General features: G+C 42.1%; 1 protein-coding gene across 2 annotated transcripts in view; it reads left to right on the top strand.

Moving 5' to 3' along the window:
* Window positions 1-17,139, top strand: part of ELMO2 (engulfment and cell motility 2) — a 290,477-nt gene that overhangs the window by 133,555 nt on the left and 139,783 nt on the right. For both annotated transcript variants that reach the window (XM_086932590.1, XM_086932589.1), the window contains exons 3-4: window positions 1,323-1,363; window positions 8,986-9,058. In XM_086932590.1, the coding sequence (XP_086788716.1) occupies window positions 1,323-1,363; window positions 8,986-9,058 (114 nt within the window). The remainder of the gene's footprint in view (window positions 1-1,322; window positions 1,364-8,985; window positions 9,059-17,139) is intronic.

Raw genomic sequence — 17,139 nt, 5'->3', positions numbered from 1 at the left:
GGTCCAGTGGACAGTAAAATGTGGACAGTAAAATGTGGGGTGGCAGGACACAGTTAAGGAGAAGACTACAAGCTTCAATTGAGATTGAGTGTGTGTACAGGGAAGCTCCTGGAGATGGGAATGGATCTTAATGCTGGTTTTTCAGTGGCGCTGCTTTCTTTTTTGGGGGGGGTGGGGATTGGGGGGGGGGGGCGTTTTATATAGCGCGATCTCGACCAGAAGGTATCTGAGCTCTTTACATGAGCACCAGTTGCATTACAGACAGGCACATTCATTTTCTTAGGCACGGGGAGATTACGTGATTTGCCCAGTCATTGTCCAACATTAAATGTGCTGCTGAATAATATGGTTGGAACTCCACATCCTGAATGCGCCTGTCAAATGGTGATTTGTAGCACTTGCTTTTCCATTTCAAAGCAAATTCCTAAGTAGTGACAGAAATACACACAAAAGCTATGTGGGATCTTAAATGGGCATATTTTGGACTAGCAAAGAAGAAAGGATAGGGATATCATTTTAAATATGGCTGGACAATGGGAGGAGGAACCAGAAGTATAGATCTCTCTTTAGCCTGGACAGCTCATCGAGAATGTTACATTCCTACATTCAAAGACCACTCATCGAGAATGTTACAGTCCCACACTAGAGGACAGCTTATCGAGTATGTTACATTCACACACTCGAGGACCACTTATCGAGAATGTTACAGTCCCACACTAGAGGACAGCTCATCGAGAATGTTACATTCACACACTCGAGGACCACTCATCGAGAATGTTACAGTCCCACACTCATTATACACTAGGGGATTCAGTCTTTATTGCACGTGTGTGCGGTCTTCTCTTTTTTTGTTAAGGAATGCAGCTAGATTTTTACTCTGCCACCACTTCTACTTATACTGAACTCAGAACTTCTACAGAACTAGAGCAAACATGTATTACAGTGGAATAAATGTAACTGTTATTGATATTATTAATTAGCTTACTTTATGATTGCCTTCCAGTCCTAGACCAGATGTTGCGAGGGGTGCAGAAGGACTATGTTCACCAACACCCTTAGTCTCTCCAGTTGCTGTGAACATATTTAAACATAGAATATTATTGTGGTTATATTTCAAGGGCTCCAACAATTAATTGTCTTCTATTGATTGCGTTAAATTGCAGTGAGTGAATGAAGCCCAGTACAAATCAGTACCAGAGAGGATGAATTTGGATTTTAGGTCTTCAGTAGGGGGTGATTGCTATCCATGCAGCCATCTTTTTAAAATAAAGTACTAGTGATTTATTTTTATTAACATTTTACTTTTGTTTTTTCCTTTGTAGAAGCGACCTCTTGCATCTGTAATTAAGGAGGTGTGTGATGGGTGAGTAGCTCTGGTATATTTTTCATACCTTTTATAAGTATAGCTTAGCAGTCGTTTCAAGATCAAAATGGTGCATGTGGAACTAGTAAACAGCAAGCCATGGTCTAAAGCCTATTGAAGAAATAACTGTTTATGTGATAATTAAAGTTTTATTCACCAGGTGTTGGCTTTGAAGGCTAATGCAAGGCTGATTCCATGTCACTAGGGACAGTGGAGTTTTTCTTTCTACAAACTATTGCAATCTTGGACTTTACTCTTATTGGTTCAATGGATGTAACTCTGGACTGTAGCTCCCAAAATGCATTGGCTTGCTAAAACCAAGCCCAGATCTGGAATATGGTATCCCTGATGATGAGATGGTATCTAGTTACCTAACACTATTGTGCGAATTAGAGAGAAAGAGGATTAAGTAATCTGTGCAAATGGAGTTGCAGTTTATGAAGTGACTACAGTGCTGATGTACATCATTATAGTGTACTTTAAGTGTCTGGGGTTTAGAATTTCCATCAACGAACCTTTGCAATCTTGCACTTAAATTGGTGCAATTTGAGAACTCAGGATTGCAGCTCGCAGAATTAATTTGATTGTTAAATAAGAGGCATGGTGTTCCCACTGATTAAGGACCATCTATTAACCTTACACAAATAGAATCACTGACCAAGTAAGAAATAGGTGAAAACAAGATTTGTTGCACATGAGCTAATATAGAGCAAACCATATCAAAGTTCTGAAGGTACTGTATCAAGTGCACTTTCATTGGCATGTCCAGGTGCTGTAGGTAAAGTGAGTCTTAAAGCTTTATTTAGACATTGTTGGGCAGGATCCTCCATTACAAATGTGGTGGTTGTTCCCTCCGCGCTATTACAAGTGTGTTAAAGTCTGTGGCATTGTAATAAAGCAGACGGATGCCCACCACATGTGTGACAGAGCATCCTATCCTCCAAACTCTAAATGAGGCCCTTAGTCTGAGTATAGGCTATTATTGTGCTCCAGTGTCTGTTTGTCATCTAGTCTATGCTTTGTAATGCAGATTTTACTAAAAAGGGTAACTTTGTGCTCCTCCTCAACCAATCTTGACTATTTTTGGAGAATGTGCCAATTGCCCGAACTGTAGTTGAGGCATTTTGCCTATGGTTAATGCTGGCTGTAGCCTTGGCCTCAGGCAATTTATGGTAAATTGTGATCCGTGAGTTTGGGTGAATACGACTAATCATAATCATTAGATGCTCCGTGTTCCTGATGTCAAGTAGATGCTTTGCTTTTGATCACTTCATGGTGCTTTTAATTCCCAAATTAGAGTAACATGTAAAATTATTTACCTTCTCCTCTGCTGCTCATCCAAGACAAATCATTGTTTCTGCATTCATATTGAGATTACATTAGGTGTGCACAATTTTGTTTTCCTTGCAACCTTCATATATTTCTCTCAACGTAACACAAAGTCTGTGTCACAGAGTTCTATGCATTAAGACTTTTGTCTGAAAATTGGGACTTTTATATATATCGCACAGTCCCCATTTTCACCACGTACACACTTTTTGGTATGCAAATGTTATTAGGAATCCTTTTCTTTGCAAATGCCGACGCACATCTGGTTTCGTGGTAAACTTAGTATCCATTTTTCCTTAGCAACTAACACTTAAAAATATAAAATTTCTTGTGTAATAAAGTGTTTGATGATTCCTTGGTTCAATAAATCTTGAGTTACCTTTTTGTTATGTGTAAAATAATTGAAGGGATTGATATGTAAAAGTTAGGAGTCCAGGCAGGTTCGCAGTGCAATTGCCTGTGCTTGGTCACATTCTATGTTTGAAATGTCTGCATGAGATTCTTTTCTTAGCCATGCAGTACCTTTCCTAGATCCCTGTTCTTGTACATAGAAATGAAGTTCTATGTTTTGTTGAACTTTTACTATATTCCGTAGATCATGTGTTTGAGGAGAAATGTATTGTTTGCCAATGATGTCCTTTCCCTGTACAGATTTGTTACTTTTACATATTTCATTAGTAATGGCCTGCTGCAATCTCCTGCTAGCGATTGTGAGAAATGTTTGGTAAACCTTTTTGGCATTGTTTGGGAGGTACAGTTCTTCCAAAACCATTCTGGGAATATTTTCTGGTCGAAAGTGTTGTAGGGTTTATTTTAAGTTTATAGTTCAGAGTTGTATTGGGATTGTTCAGAGATGAATGACTTCCTGTTGCTGTGCATCTGGAATTAAAATTGAAGGATTCCCTTGTAGGAGGTTGGTGAGACCCATGAGATTTTCCTGGACTACTCATGAATGAGTCATTGGCTCACTGATCGATTAAGCTGCAGACACATGCGTGATATTGATGTCATTTGGCAGGTATTGCACAGGAACTACTTTTGGATGTATAGGAGTGTTTATATTGCTGAGTCTTAGTTGTCTGAAGCAGGTTCTCTAGAATGCAATGTACAATCTGCAGAGTTGAGTTTGGACCAGCCAAAGTCTTTGCTTAGAATTGGTTCGTCTTTAGTTGAGATGTCACTTTAGAACCTCAAAGGGCAGGGTCTTCCACTAGTGGGGGCTTTTTAGTATTCTAGAAGTAGGCTTCTCTGTTTATACAGCAAGTCAACCCTTCAAAATATGAGTCTTAACCCTGTGTTTTTTTCTGTCTCTCTAAGATTACATTGTGCAGAAAACCCACTAATCACAACAACGACCCAGCCATGGAACCTTGTTGACTAGGAAAGGCACTATAGACAATATCAGGCCTAGCTAAATAGTACAATAATATAATACTTTTTGACCTGATTTATGTTAAGAAACTGATAGTCACAGATTGCCAAATAAACATTGCTCACACAGGTTCTTCTAAACAGATAGTGCAGGTGAACAAGTATTAACAAAATAAGACTGCAGTTTATCGTAAATCTTTCAAGCATTCAACAATATTCATTTTTCGAATAAAAAAAAAAACGTCGCCCTTACTGGCCCTGGAACAAGGATTGCAGCTCTGGTAACTGAATTTCCCCACTCCCCCTTACTGCTCATGGCAGGTAGCATATGTCATAGAAACAGCTGGCATTTAAGAATTGACCTTTTGATTGATTAAATAATTCACGCTTCTGAGAGAAACTGCTATGATCTGCGACAGGAGATGGAAGATGGAGAAAGGTTCTTATAAGTGGCTTGACTTTATTTCTATTTTTTTTGTGCTTCATTTTTCATTTGCACCTATGTTTTGTGAAAACAGACTGAAGGTTATCTTGTATAATAGTACAGTAAGTGTATGCTTAACTAAGCACCATCAACTGATTGTGACTGAGAGCCCTCGAAGTTCAAGTTGGGAAATGGAAAGGCTCTCTGAAAGGAAGTAACTGATTCTTGTTTGCTTAGAAGATAATCAAGTTAAAAGAAAATGAGGTTCTCCCGTTCAGGTTTGAAAATGGAGGCTCTTAGGTTCAGTGCTGAAAATAGAGGCTTACCGGTTAAGTTTGAAAATGGAGGCTCTAGGGTAAAGTTGTGAAATTGTAAGCTGTCTGGTTCAGTTTTGAAAATGGAGGCCCTCGGGTTCAGTTCAGAAATGGAGGCTCTCAATTTAATTTTTGTAACCGCTGTACTCGCAGTCAATTTAAAAAAGAAGCCGTCGGGTTCAGTTTTGAAAGGAGGTCTCCTTGTGATGAATCTGATCCTTAATCTTGTTTGGAAGACACGAGGAAGTTGGCCCATTGCACTCATAAATAATTGCACGTTTTTGTATATATTGCACTTGACAAGGGTCCTAAATTCATGCAATAATTTTGGGGCTTCAACGTGAAACAGCATCAATCTAACAACCAGGTAAGATGGTGAAGTTTAAAACCATGAGAAAACATGGCGCTTGCCTTAGCTTTTCAATTCTGTCTGACTACAGAGATTGTTGGTTACCAGCAATCTTGTATTAAGATCTTGAAATCAAGACAGGAAATTGTGCAGCCTGGCAGACGAAAGAAGATCTTGCCTGCTGGAAGAAGTAGTTTTCTAGCACCCCATCTGCTCTGATTATTTTAAAATGCAATATTATATTCCACTAATCTTCAAGAGAGAATTGTAAACCCATCAGTCATCGCTTTTGTAGACTCCCCACCTGCCCCCAGATGTCCAAACACCAGTCGTTACAAAACATGTAAATTTCTTCATTTTGAGAACCTTGCTGTTTATTGGTGGCAGGGCAGCTCAGTCAGCCAGCAGCCTACATTCCACCCATGAAGTGCTATTCGGGGTAGATTGTTCTGGTTTATAATCTCCGTTGTCAGATTTTATAAATTAGTGTGGTTTACGAGGAAGTTTTGGTGAGTTGTGATTCATGGGTGGCTGTAAATTAGCCGCATGGATGCGTCAATGAGCTATACTCTGGAGGGCGTTTCATCAGTCCTATTTATTGAAGCAGTTCATGTAATCTTTTCTATTGGGGCCATTAATGAGTTGTACTAAGTTTGTGTAGTTAATGAGTTGTTATTACTTTGATGTAGTTAATGAGGTGCACTCCGATGGAGCAGTGCATAGCAGTTACAGATAATGAATTGTACTTTGTGGAGTCACTTAAAGTGCCGCGCTCTTAGAGAAGTTAAAATCCTTTGTCTGACGGGTCAGCCACATGGAGTGTGGCTGTGCTGATTGTGTGGGGGCGAAGGGTAATTAAGGAAACCGTTTTAACTCATTGGGTTCAGGAATAAAACATGAACTTGAGGCATACTCATTAGTTTGGACATATTGGACAAAACGCGAACTGTGGTGTTTGGGTTTGCGATTTGTAATGTGTGGTTTAAGTCAATCAAAGTAATAAGAACTTAAACAATTGCACTTAATGCAATATTTAGCATGGCGACCCTGCTCAGCGTTTGGGCCCAGTGAATTATGTTTTTTGTGAGGTGTTGAGATATGAAGGGTGAGGAGTTCGTATGATGTGAGTGGACACTTCCACAGCACAGTGAGCCCTCACTCGGAGCCTATTCATACAGTTTTTCAAATTTTCTGAGCAAATTGAGGGTTGCAGTTCATTGTGTGGCAATGCTAAATTTTTGGGTGGATCATATACCATCTTCAAACATTGCTTCTAGAAGTTTTTCTAGTAATGTTTCCCTTTAGTTGTGTTCAGCCATGCCGTAGCCTACTCATCTTCTACTATTCATGTCTTTAATTCTATTTGATTGCCAGGGCATTGGTTGTAGCACCAGCTACTGGTCTCATCGTATCACATTTGATCCCTGATTAGTTGGACGGATTTCCATGCAGAGATTCCAAGCGCCTGGAATTACAGTTACCGGCTGGGAAATCTGCATGGAATTCTGCCTATAAAGAGGCAAACCTTATGGAATTCTGCCTATAAAGAGGCAAACCTTATGGATTTCTGCCAGGTATTCCCCATTCCAAGGGATTTAATGGCCGGTCTATAGGCTTTAGTGTGCGGCAGGGATGCAGTGGGATAGGGAATGGAGGAGGAAGGGCTTTTCTCCAGAGAAAAGGGTTGGTAGCAATTGTGGGAGGAGGCGTGACTAATGTTACAGCCAAAGCCTTTTATGATGGCTGGAATTACTCGCAGGTAAAATAGTCTGGTCCTTCAGAAGCCGTCAGGAGTGCTGAAATACCTGCTTATCTGTTTTGCCTGTTTCTGCCTGTGTGCCAGCATGTGTGAATGTCTGTGTATGCTGGTGTGCCAAAGTTGGTTAGGGTGCTCAGTTACACAACCGCTAGGCAAGTGGAGATTTGTTGAGACTAGCTGGAGATTGTGTTGTCTTTGAATTACAGATGGTTTTTGAGAGTGCTGCGCTGTTAGAAGGTGGCCGTTGACTGGAATTAAACAGGCCAAAATCTCAGCTTAGCTTTCGGGGCAATCTTCAGGTCTGGTAGACCTTTTGGTTTAAAAAAAATTATACATAACATTACTTATAAGCAAGGCCACTGGAATTATGCATCCGGGTTGACTAAAGTATGCGGCTTTTTTGATAGTATTACTTCATTATTTTGTAATTTTTACACATGGTAATACTCTCCGGGAAACGATTTCACCTTGTTAGTATCAGTTTGACAGCCAAATGCAGAGATTAGCAACTGAAAGATGAGCAGTTATCCTTTGCAAAGGGCCTTCCACAGCACGTAAACTCATGTTGCCACATTTTTAGTATCTATTGATCTGTTTGAGGTCAAAACATTTTTTTTTAAATCTAAAGATTTTGGCAAATGTTGCAGATCCATAACTATGCGAAAACGCTGCGGTTGCATAATCACATAATTCCTGTGGCCCTACTTTTAAGTGCTTTCAGCCAGCCCTTTCCCTCTATTGGTCTGTGCTTGTTTCCTTCACAGTTTTCTTCTGCCCATTTCAGCATACATAATGAGGCAGTGGGTCACCCCAATTCACTAAGGGGCACATGCATCAGCGAAAATACAGATCGCAAATGGGCCGATTCGCAGAATCAGCCCCTTTGCGACCGATATTTTTGCATTTGGGATGCATCAACCCAAATGCAAATTAGCAATTTAGGAAATCACACATTTTGCGATTGCCCAAATTGCGAATGCATTTAGGGAATAGTGATTCCCTAATTGGAATGTTACAAGCATTTCCTAAATGCGAATTTGCTTTTAGGAAACGCAAATGACCATCAACTGCAAGTCAATGGTAATTTGCAAAAACTCTGAAAAATGCACAAAAGTGCATTTTTCAAAGTGCCATGTGGTGCACACACAATCCCTTAGGGCATGTGTGTGTGCCACTTGTGACCACATCCCAGTTTTGGGGGTGCATCAGGGTGGCCTTTTGGCCCCCTTGAAATTGCATGACAATTTGCGAGTATCTATTTGGTACTCGCAAATTGCGCATGCAATTCCCATTCATCCCTATGGGCCTCTGGGCCCATAGTAATGAATGGGAAGCTATTCCATAATTCTGAATCACAATTTGCTATTCGCAATTAAGGAATATGTAGGAATCGCTAATATTTGAGATTGCATGATTGCGATTCCTTAAAAATCGCAATTATGGATTCGCAATTGCCTACCTTCATGTATGTGCCCCTAAGTTCACTGTGAGTGAAGCTTTCCGCTCTTTCTCGAGGAGCACATCAACATATAAAGGAGTTCCCTTCAGTGCCAGGGGCTACTATGGCAATGTGTGGTTTTTGAGACAAACAAATATATTGACTAAAAGCAAAACTATTTAAGGCTCGCATGGCCGCAGCAGGTTCCCCAACAATAAAAATATTACCAAAATTCATGCCAATATTAAACAAGCTTTAACGAAGCTGCCAACGGCAGACCTATTGGGTCTGCCAATGCTTGTTTTGTGAGCAGTACCGATTTCTTTTTATTTGTGCCATTTATTGTGGATTAGACGGGTATATTGAAGGAAAGTCGGTTACACTTTGGGATCTTTATTTGTTGCACACTGTTATTCCAGGTGTTATTAAAAAGCAGTTGATTTGCCTAATTGTCAGCATCATTTTTTTAGATTTGTTGCCATGTTTGTGATTTACACCCACAGCTCTGATGTGAAATCCTAAGATTTATGTTATGGGTCATAGTCTGCTAATTCTTTGAAGCAGTGACATGCCACTGAAGTTCTCACCTTTAAGTGTTCTGATTGGCTTTGTTATACTCTTTCTTTTGTGCCCTACAGATGGTCGTTACCAAACCCAGAATATTATGCTTTCCGCTATGCTGATGGCCCGCAGCTCTACATCACTGAGCAGGTGAGTTTTGAACAAATATGATCTTGTGCTTCATGCCGGGCAACATTCTTTGGATTTAAAAAAAAAAGCTTTTTATTAGAGAAGGAGAATATAGAAATAAGTGAAAGATTTATAGTGCGACTCATGAAGAAATGAAACACTGCCTGGAACATTGGTTGTTTGGCATAGTGGTTTAGCTCGTATGCTTCTTCACAGTGTGTTTAATTGTAGAGCAGTTCTTTCTCATTTACTTACACATCCACATGATCATGATATCTTATAGAATAAAATTTATATTAATATCGTTCATTACATATAGAGAAAGAAAATGTAAAGGTGAAGCAGGAAGGGAAGACAACGGGCCTAAGCACAACCTACAGAAATCCCACATAATGATCTTAACCAGACTTCACCTACACCAAGGAAAGGCATTTCACCTATTTCACTTACTGTACATTGTTTTTCTTAAGCTCCTATTTTAATTATTTCATATTGCCACCACTCTGTATTCCGTCCTGAGACTTTTCCAGTACTTTCTGTGGTTTTATTGATGCATTTGAATTAGTTGTTTTTAGCGTTAAGGGATTAAACCATACATTTATTTTTTAAATAAATGTTATTACTTCTACGTTTGAGACCAATGTATTTCAGATTCAAAGAAGCCAAGTAAGTCACTGCTAAACAGAAATCCCACATCAGTGCACATCCTAAAAACTCAAGACAAAAGAGTGAGCACTAGTTATTCTGCTGCTCTTGTACTTTCTGGACTTTGGATTCTGTTGCCCAGCTCTATTTTGTGTTTGCATGCTGTTGCGCTCATGGTTTCATATATAGAAAAGGATGTTTCCAATATTGAGTAATGCAACGAGAAGCATTGACAGCACTAGGAAACAATTGTTAACCAACTCACATTGTTTTGTAAAAACCAAATTGCAGCCAATCTGAGCTCAGCTCCCTGAGCACTCTTCCCCTTAGCTCAGATTTCTAACCGCACGTCATGTGTGAGGGAGTCTCCCTGAGCTCTTCTCAGTTCTTCAGCTCATCCACTCAACTTTGTCCTCTGAGATTCAGATCTGTTCTTCATGCAGCAGGTGGTTACTACTGGGCTGTGTTTTGCTGACTGACCATTTCAGAGGGAGTCTAAAAAAATGTTTTTCATGCCATGTAAATGTTGTGGAAAACCAAAATTATTTTCAGAAGACCCGTGTAAAGAATATCCATACTGTTTATCCCCTCTTTATTTGCCAAAGGAATGTAAACCTTGCCACAATTATTTGGGCAAAATCCTTAGATAGTACTACAAAATTACTTCTATGCATCAAAAGAAAAAAAAAACCTCAGGAGTTCCTGCAACTGGTGATGAGGGCGAGAGTCCATCTTCGCACACCAGAAAACACAAGCATGAAAGTAATGCCTCATATTGAAAAACTTCTAAAAAGCTTAAACATCATAAAAAATCAGCAAATGCTGAATAATCTGTGAAAAAAGGGAATTCAGTCTCTCCTTCCTCTGAATAAAGACCTGAAAAAGACTATATCTCAGCCAGCTACGCCCTTCAATGAGTTCTCTTCTCAGAAAACATTGTCAACGATGGATCTGCCATCAAAAAGAAGACCATTGACGGTTGTCACATCGGCAAAGAAATCATTGATGAGCCGTTGAAGATGACACAGGGTGGTATGGTATCCCTGTGTATATTCAAACGCCTCAGACCTCTCCAAGTAAAGTTTCACCGCTACATCTGCTGGAAGTAGATGATTCAGAGGAAAATGAGGGACCCTTCAGTCCAGCATACTGTTCCACAGCTGCACTTGAAGTGCCAGGAGGATGATGAAGATCAAAATAAGGACACATCCCCTTACTATGAAGTGGATTTTTCTTTTTAGTCAGTAACATTTTTAGGTCTCGCCTGTCGATGCGCATGCGCATCGAGCAAGCAAGACTATGGGGGCTTATCCACTCTTTATCCAACTTGCAAGGAATCGTGGCGATTCCTTGCAGGGCCCGTGACTTTTAAGCTCAATGCGCATGCGCATTGAGCTTAAAAGCGCGTGCACATCAGTTCCCTCAGCCGCACTCCAGGCCCCTGCTGCTTTCACACCCCCTCCCCGCTCCGCCCCCTCCCCTGCCCGCCGTCTGTTCGCCGTCTGTTCCCTCAGCCGTCTGTACCCTGCTGCTTAACACCCTCTCCCCCGCTCCGCCCCCTCCCCGCCATGTCGCATTTCTCCTCCCCCTCCCCACAGCAATGCCCTTCTAACAACACACAGTGCTCCCTGATGCAATGTACTTATCTTTACTGAACACTGAGCAATTTCTCCTTTCTAATGCCAAGTGGGCCACGCCCCTTGAATTCCGTCTCTTTCCCCCACAACCTGTGAGCCGTGTTTGTGAATCCACAACCTTCCCTTTGAAGGCACGCCCTCTATAACATCTCCACACGTGTGTTGCTGGTTGCTGTAACGCAATAACACTCAGTCATCCTCGTGTCGTATGTTCTTTGGCTGGCACAACGAGAGCATCGGAAGCAAACAGAAACCGTTGGCAGCGTACCTTCCCCTTCTTCAGAAATAAGTGTTTTGCTTAAAAGTACTTCACAGCGTTACAACGCAGGTTTTCAGCACTACCGACAGCATTTCTTACTCCATGTCTAGTGCTTGGAATGTGGGGCACGTGCTTCTGGCGTCTACGGGCCTCTCACCGAGTTCACATGATATCATTTTAAATCGCACCGTTTAGTTTGGTTTGGGTATCATGATTCACGAAGAAGATTGTTTACACGGAATTTAGCAAGCCTGGTGTTCCTTTTATGGAGAACATCGGATTAAGCAAAATACAATGAATTTGTTTGTTCTGTTCGTTTGTCATGATGCTTTGATTACTTAACACCATTATCAAGTTTAGAGACTAATTAACTAGCAACAAAGAAATCAGACAAAGGAAACTAGTTTATTGTAATCTCCAATTCAAATTGTGTATTCTAGGAAATAGTTTAGAGATATGGCATTATTATCTTGAACGATTTGGATTTTTTGAAACAATATATTTGTTTCAGCCTGCATTGAAAAGTATAGTTCGCGAATCTCGAAACTTTACAATCTCTCTCCATGCAGATCAGAGTGCTACAGAGCCCGCCGGGGCAATACGCCCTCACCCTCACTCACCCTCACTCACCCTCAACCCCTCACCTTCACTCACCCTCACTCACCCTCACCCTCACTCACCCTCACCCTCAACCCCTCACCCTCACTCACCCTCACCCTCACTCACCCTCACCCTCACTCACCCTCACCCTCACTCACCCTCAACCCCTCACCCTCACTCACCCTCAACCCCTCACCCTCACCCTCACTCACCCTCAACCCCTCACCCTCAACCCCTCACTCTCACTCATCCTCACTCACCCTCAACCCCTCACCCTCACCCACCCTCACCCACCCTCAACCCCTCACCCTCACCCTCACTCACCCTCAACCCCTCACCCTCACTCACCCTCACCCTCACTCACCCTCAACCCCTCACCCTCACTCACCCTCAACCCCTCACCCTCACCCTCACCCTCACTCACCCTCACTCTCACCCTCACTCACCCTCACCCTCACTCACCCTCACCCTCACTCACCCTCACCCACCCTCAACACCTCATCCTCACTCACCCTCACCCTCACTCACCCTCACCCTCACTCACCCTCAACCCCTCACCCTCACTCACCCTCACCCTCACTCACCCTCACTCACCCTCACCCTTACTCACCCTCAACCCCTCACCCTCAATCCCTCACCCTCACTCACCCTCACCCTCAACCCCTCACCCTCACTCACCCTCAACCCCTCACCCTCACCCACCCTCACTCACCCTCACCCACCCTCACCCTCACTCACCCTCACCCACCCTCACCCTCACTCACCCTCACCCACCCTCACCCTCAACCCCTCACTCACCCTCACTCACCCTCACTCACCCTCACTCACCCTCACTCACCCTCACTCACCCTCACTCACCCTCACTCACCCTCACTCACCCTCACTCACCCTCACTCACCCTCACCCACCCTCACTCACCCTCAACCTCACTCACCCTCAACCCCTCACTCCCCCTCAACCCCTCACCCTCACTCACTCACCCTCACCCACCCTCACTCAGCGCAACCACAGCATCTTCACTAAATATATTTAATAAACTTTAAGCTATTGGCAATATAAAATAAAATCCATTTTTTTACGTATTAATTATTAATTGTTTTTTAAAGCCATTGATTTTTTTATATCAATACATATAAGTCACATATAAGTCCCGTTAATACAAAACATGTTGCTTTACAAATGCTAGAGGTGTCACATTTACAAAAATTATAACTATTGGCTTTGTAAAGAAGAAAGCTATTAATTTAGCTATTTAGAAAAAACAACACATAAATAAAAAACAAAAAAATAAATAACACCTATAGCTCAAACTTTACTACTGCGAGACCTATTGCATTTCCAATGCTTGTTTTATCCTTATGAGGAGGTCCTAGGAGGAACATCATGAGTATCAAGAGGATACCGTCAGTGTCAATCACATTAGTGACAGACCTACGTCACATGCTTGACGACTTATAAAAGTTTCTTTGAAGCAAATGTGCCTGCAGTGAGAATTCAACAGGCTACCCAGGGTCGTCCTGATACTCCTGGTGCCTCTATCAGAAACTCGAGTGTTACCACAGATCATGATGATTATGTGGAAAGAGTTGGCCGGGACCAACCCAAATAGTGTGAGATCCCGCAGCGGCAATCTGTCTCAGGGCAAGAATGCAATGATTATGTTGCCCCACTGTTAGCATTTCCCACACCACCACCACCTACTAGTTCCCCTCCAGAGGATAGCGGAGGATTTCACAAACGTTTAGAGAGAACCTCGAAACGCTTTGACCTTTCTTTCCAGTAAAACACACTGATTGTTTTTTGTGTTATTTTAAGGACTCCGGCTGAAAATATGTTAAATCCATTCCCATAATAAATCACATTTGTAAAGAAGGTTTGAAGTTGATAAACTCTTAAAGACTCTGTGATTATGCAGCCAGCACAGAGACGTTCTAGAAATCCTTCAACTCCCGCTTGAGCTCCACTGGATAAAAAAGGAAGATGCCATCACAACATGGGGAAAAGGTTCTCAACAATGGTGGCCAAGAGCATAAGAGTAACTAATGCCGCTAACCATTTTGGGTAGATACAACAGGCAGATGTGGTCTGAGATGAGACTTCCTTGAATTCTTGCCCGAGGATAAAAAAAAAAACTGAAGCTATGGAAATATTGCAGGAAAGGCAAAGGGCATCCTCTGAGATAGATACTTCAATGGATGTAGCTTCTACAGCCTTTCAACAAATGGCTGGTGCTGAAGTTCTACGTTGACGAGGTTGGCTGAAAGCGACTTCTTTTCGTCCTGATATTTATGCCAAGATCCTTGACAAGCCTTTTGATGGGGAAAATCTTTTTGGCAAGCATGTGAATGAACGACCTGCTCTCTATTAAGCTGACATGGCATAATCAGTGGGATCGGTACAGCACCAGCGTGTTCAAAGTTTTAGGCGCAACTGAGGAAAATGTCTGTTTTCCTCTACAGGCCTGTATCAGCCATACAGGTCACAGCCTTATCCTCCAACCCAGCAGGGGTTTCGGCAACAATATGCACCAAAACAACAATATAGAGCACCACCAGCTGCATAATATGCTAGATAACCAACTCGTAGAAGACCTACAGCAGGAGGAAAAGTTCATGAGTGACAATTTACAGGCACCAGTCACCTCTCCACCTCCACAAACACATTGCATCACAGACTTGAACACTTACTACAACTGTTAGAAAGACATCTCCTCAGACAAATGGGTGCTCAATATCATCCATCATGGTCACACCCTGGAATTTGTTCAAAAGCCTCCTCACAAAAGCACTCCTCGAAAGATAGGTCACACTAACATCTCAGTCAGTTAAAACAAGAGATTTTGCTTCTCATTCGCAAAAAGGCTATAGAGAAAATTCCATATATTAATCAAAACAAGGGATTCTATTTATATTATTTCCCCCATAAAGAAACAAATCTGGGAAATGGAGACAAGTAATGGATTTAAGGCTTTTGAGCAAATTCATAAAGACACAACCTTTTCCGATGCTTTCGCTCCAGGAGATTCTACATCTTCTAAACTCAGAAGATTTTATGACTTCTCTAGAACTTCTTGATGCTTATATTGGCATCCTCATTCCTGTAAACCATAGACCGTATCTTAGGTTTGAGGTAGCAGGGGGCCATTATCAATTTAAAGTTCTCCCATTCGGGCTTCTATCTACTACCAGAATTTTCACCATGTGTACGGCACTGGTAGCAGCATTCTTAAGAAGTAGCGGTCATCAGGTCACCATGCTTGGACGACTGGCCATTGAGGGTCCATCTTTCCTTTGTACAAGGTGGTGATGGCCTGCCTACAGCTCTCCAAAGAACGTGGACTACAGTTAAACAGAGAAAAGTCCTCACTAATCCCATGCACACAGATTACATTCCTAGGGGGTAACCTGAATACAGAGTCATTTAGAGCATACCCCATAAAAGAAATAATACTGTGGATATTACATCTAGTATCATCCCTTTCAAGAAAAGAGTCCACAAAGTGGAGAACTGCAAGGGTAGAGGAGCACAGTAACCCGAAGTATTATCATCTGACTTCAAATAGTCCTACATATCTAAGTCATGTATCATGCGCTCCTGTTGGAAACATGTTCTGCACATGAGACAACATAACCATTCTGTTTTCGCGTAATTTTTCATTTTATTCTTATATCTTCATATTTATGTATAAAAGACACGATACATCCAAGACACAGCCTATGCTTTTCATTCCAGTTTCACAGGGCTTCTTCAGGGCAAAAGTTCAAGCTTGGATAGTCCAAGCCCCCAAACTGAAGAAGCGTCAATCGCTCAAGAGCTTATCTAAATTTGAGTGCTAAATGCAACGCGATCCGTGACACTGCAGTGTAAAGGCAGCTACTGCGCATTCCCACAGTGCATTTATAGCATATTAGATCCAACTAAATAGTGAAACACTTTTGGTGGATATCATTGCCTTTTTACTTGTGTTCACTCAAACAATGGGTGCATTTGGAGTTAGTTCAGTTGCAGAGAGATGGCAGCTGAACACCGTTGACCTGTAGACCCTTTGGTAACCCTGCACTGTGAAGAGCTGAAGGCTGAGGAAGTAGGGTGTTAGGTGGCCAAGGAGAGGCGGGTGCATGACCTGACCAAAGGTGCCACCCTGTGGACAACCACCTGAAATGCATTGCCAAAGGTGATGCATGGCAGGTTTGGCTATATATACCAGAGTGTTGGGAGCACATTCTGGCCATAAGGTGAGCCCATTGCCTCATCCCTAATGTATGTCAGAGTCGGGGTCTGACACCAGGCCTTGGAGACCACCACCACTGGTTATGTCCAAAGCCTGTGCTTGGTGGGAGAGTTGGCTGCTTTGGGAGGTGGGTACAGACCAAGGTCGCAGGCTACGCATTGGGAGAGACTTGTCCCATTTATGGCTGCAGATCATGTGGTGTGGAGGATTGATATTTGTGGACGGAACCTAGGCAGCCAATCCAAGTCCTGATGCAGGGCGTGGCAAGTCTAAAACTGAGATGTATCGTCATACGCAGTGTATGGTGGGGGGGGCAAGTGAAAGTCCGTTCACTAAACTAACTGGCATATTTCAACAGTTTTTGTTTTTTTACGTTTGCTTGTGTCATTCCAATTCCTAAAAGCGGTGGGTGTTTTCTCACCTACCTACCTACATTTATTGACTACAGAACCATGTCACTGAGTTCTGTAATAGGTGCCATAAAATGTTTGTTATTCTCAGCCAATCAAGGTTGACTATTCTCTTTTAAATTGGCAAATTTAAATCTATCTGAACCCCAACAGCCCAGATATGTCTAACTTTTTAACCCCGTCAACGCTAACCAAGCCCCTCTTTGAAAGCACATTTCTTAAAAAGAGCTTAACTGATTCGCTCTAAATCACGAAATTAATGCTTTCTGAGAAAAGTTCTACTTTTTGCCAAGTTTGCTGTAAATTCGGTTAAGGCATTT

The sequence above is a fragment of the Lissotriton vulgaris genome, chromosome 7 (assembly GCF_964263255.1).
Source record: "Lissotriton vulgaris chromosome 7, aLisVul1.2, whole genome shotgun sequence".
Taxonomy (NCBI): Eukaryota; Metazoa; Chordata; class Amphibia; order Caudata; family Salamandridae; genus Lissotriton; species Lissotriton vulgaris.
This window is presented reverse-complemented; position numbering and strand designations above follow the sequence as displayed.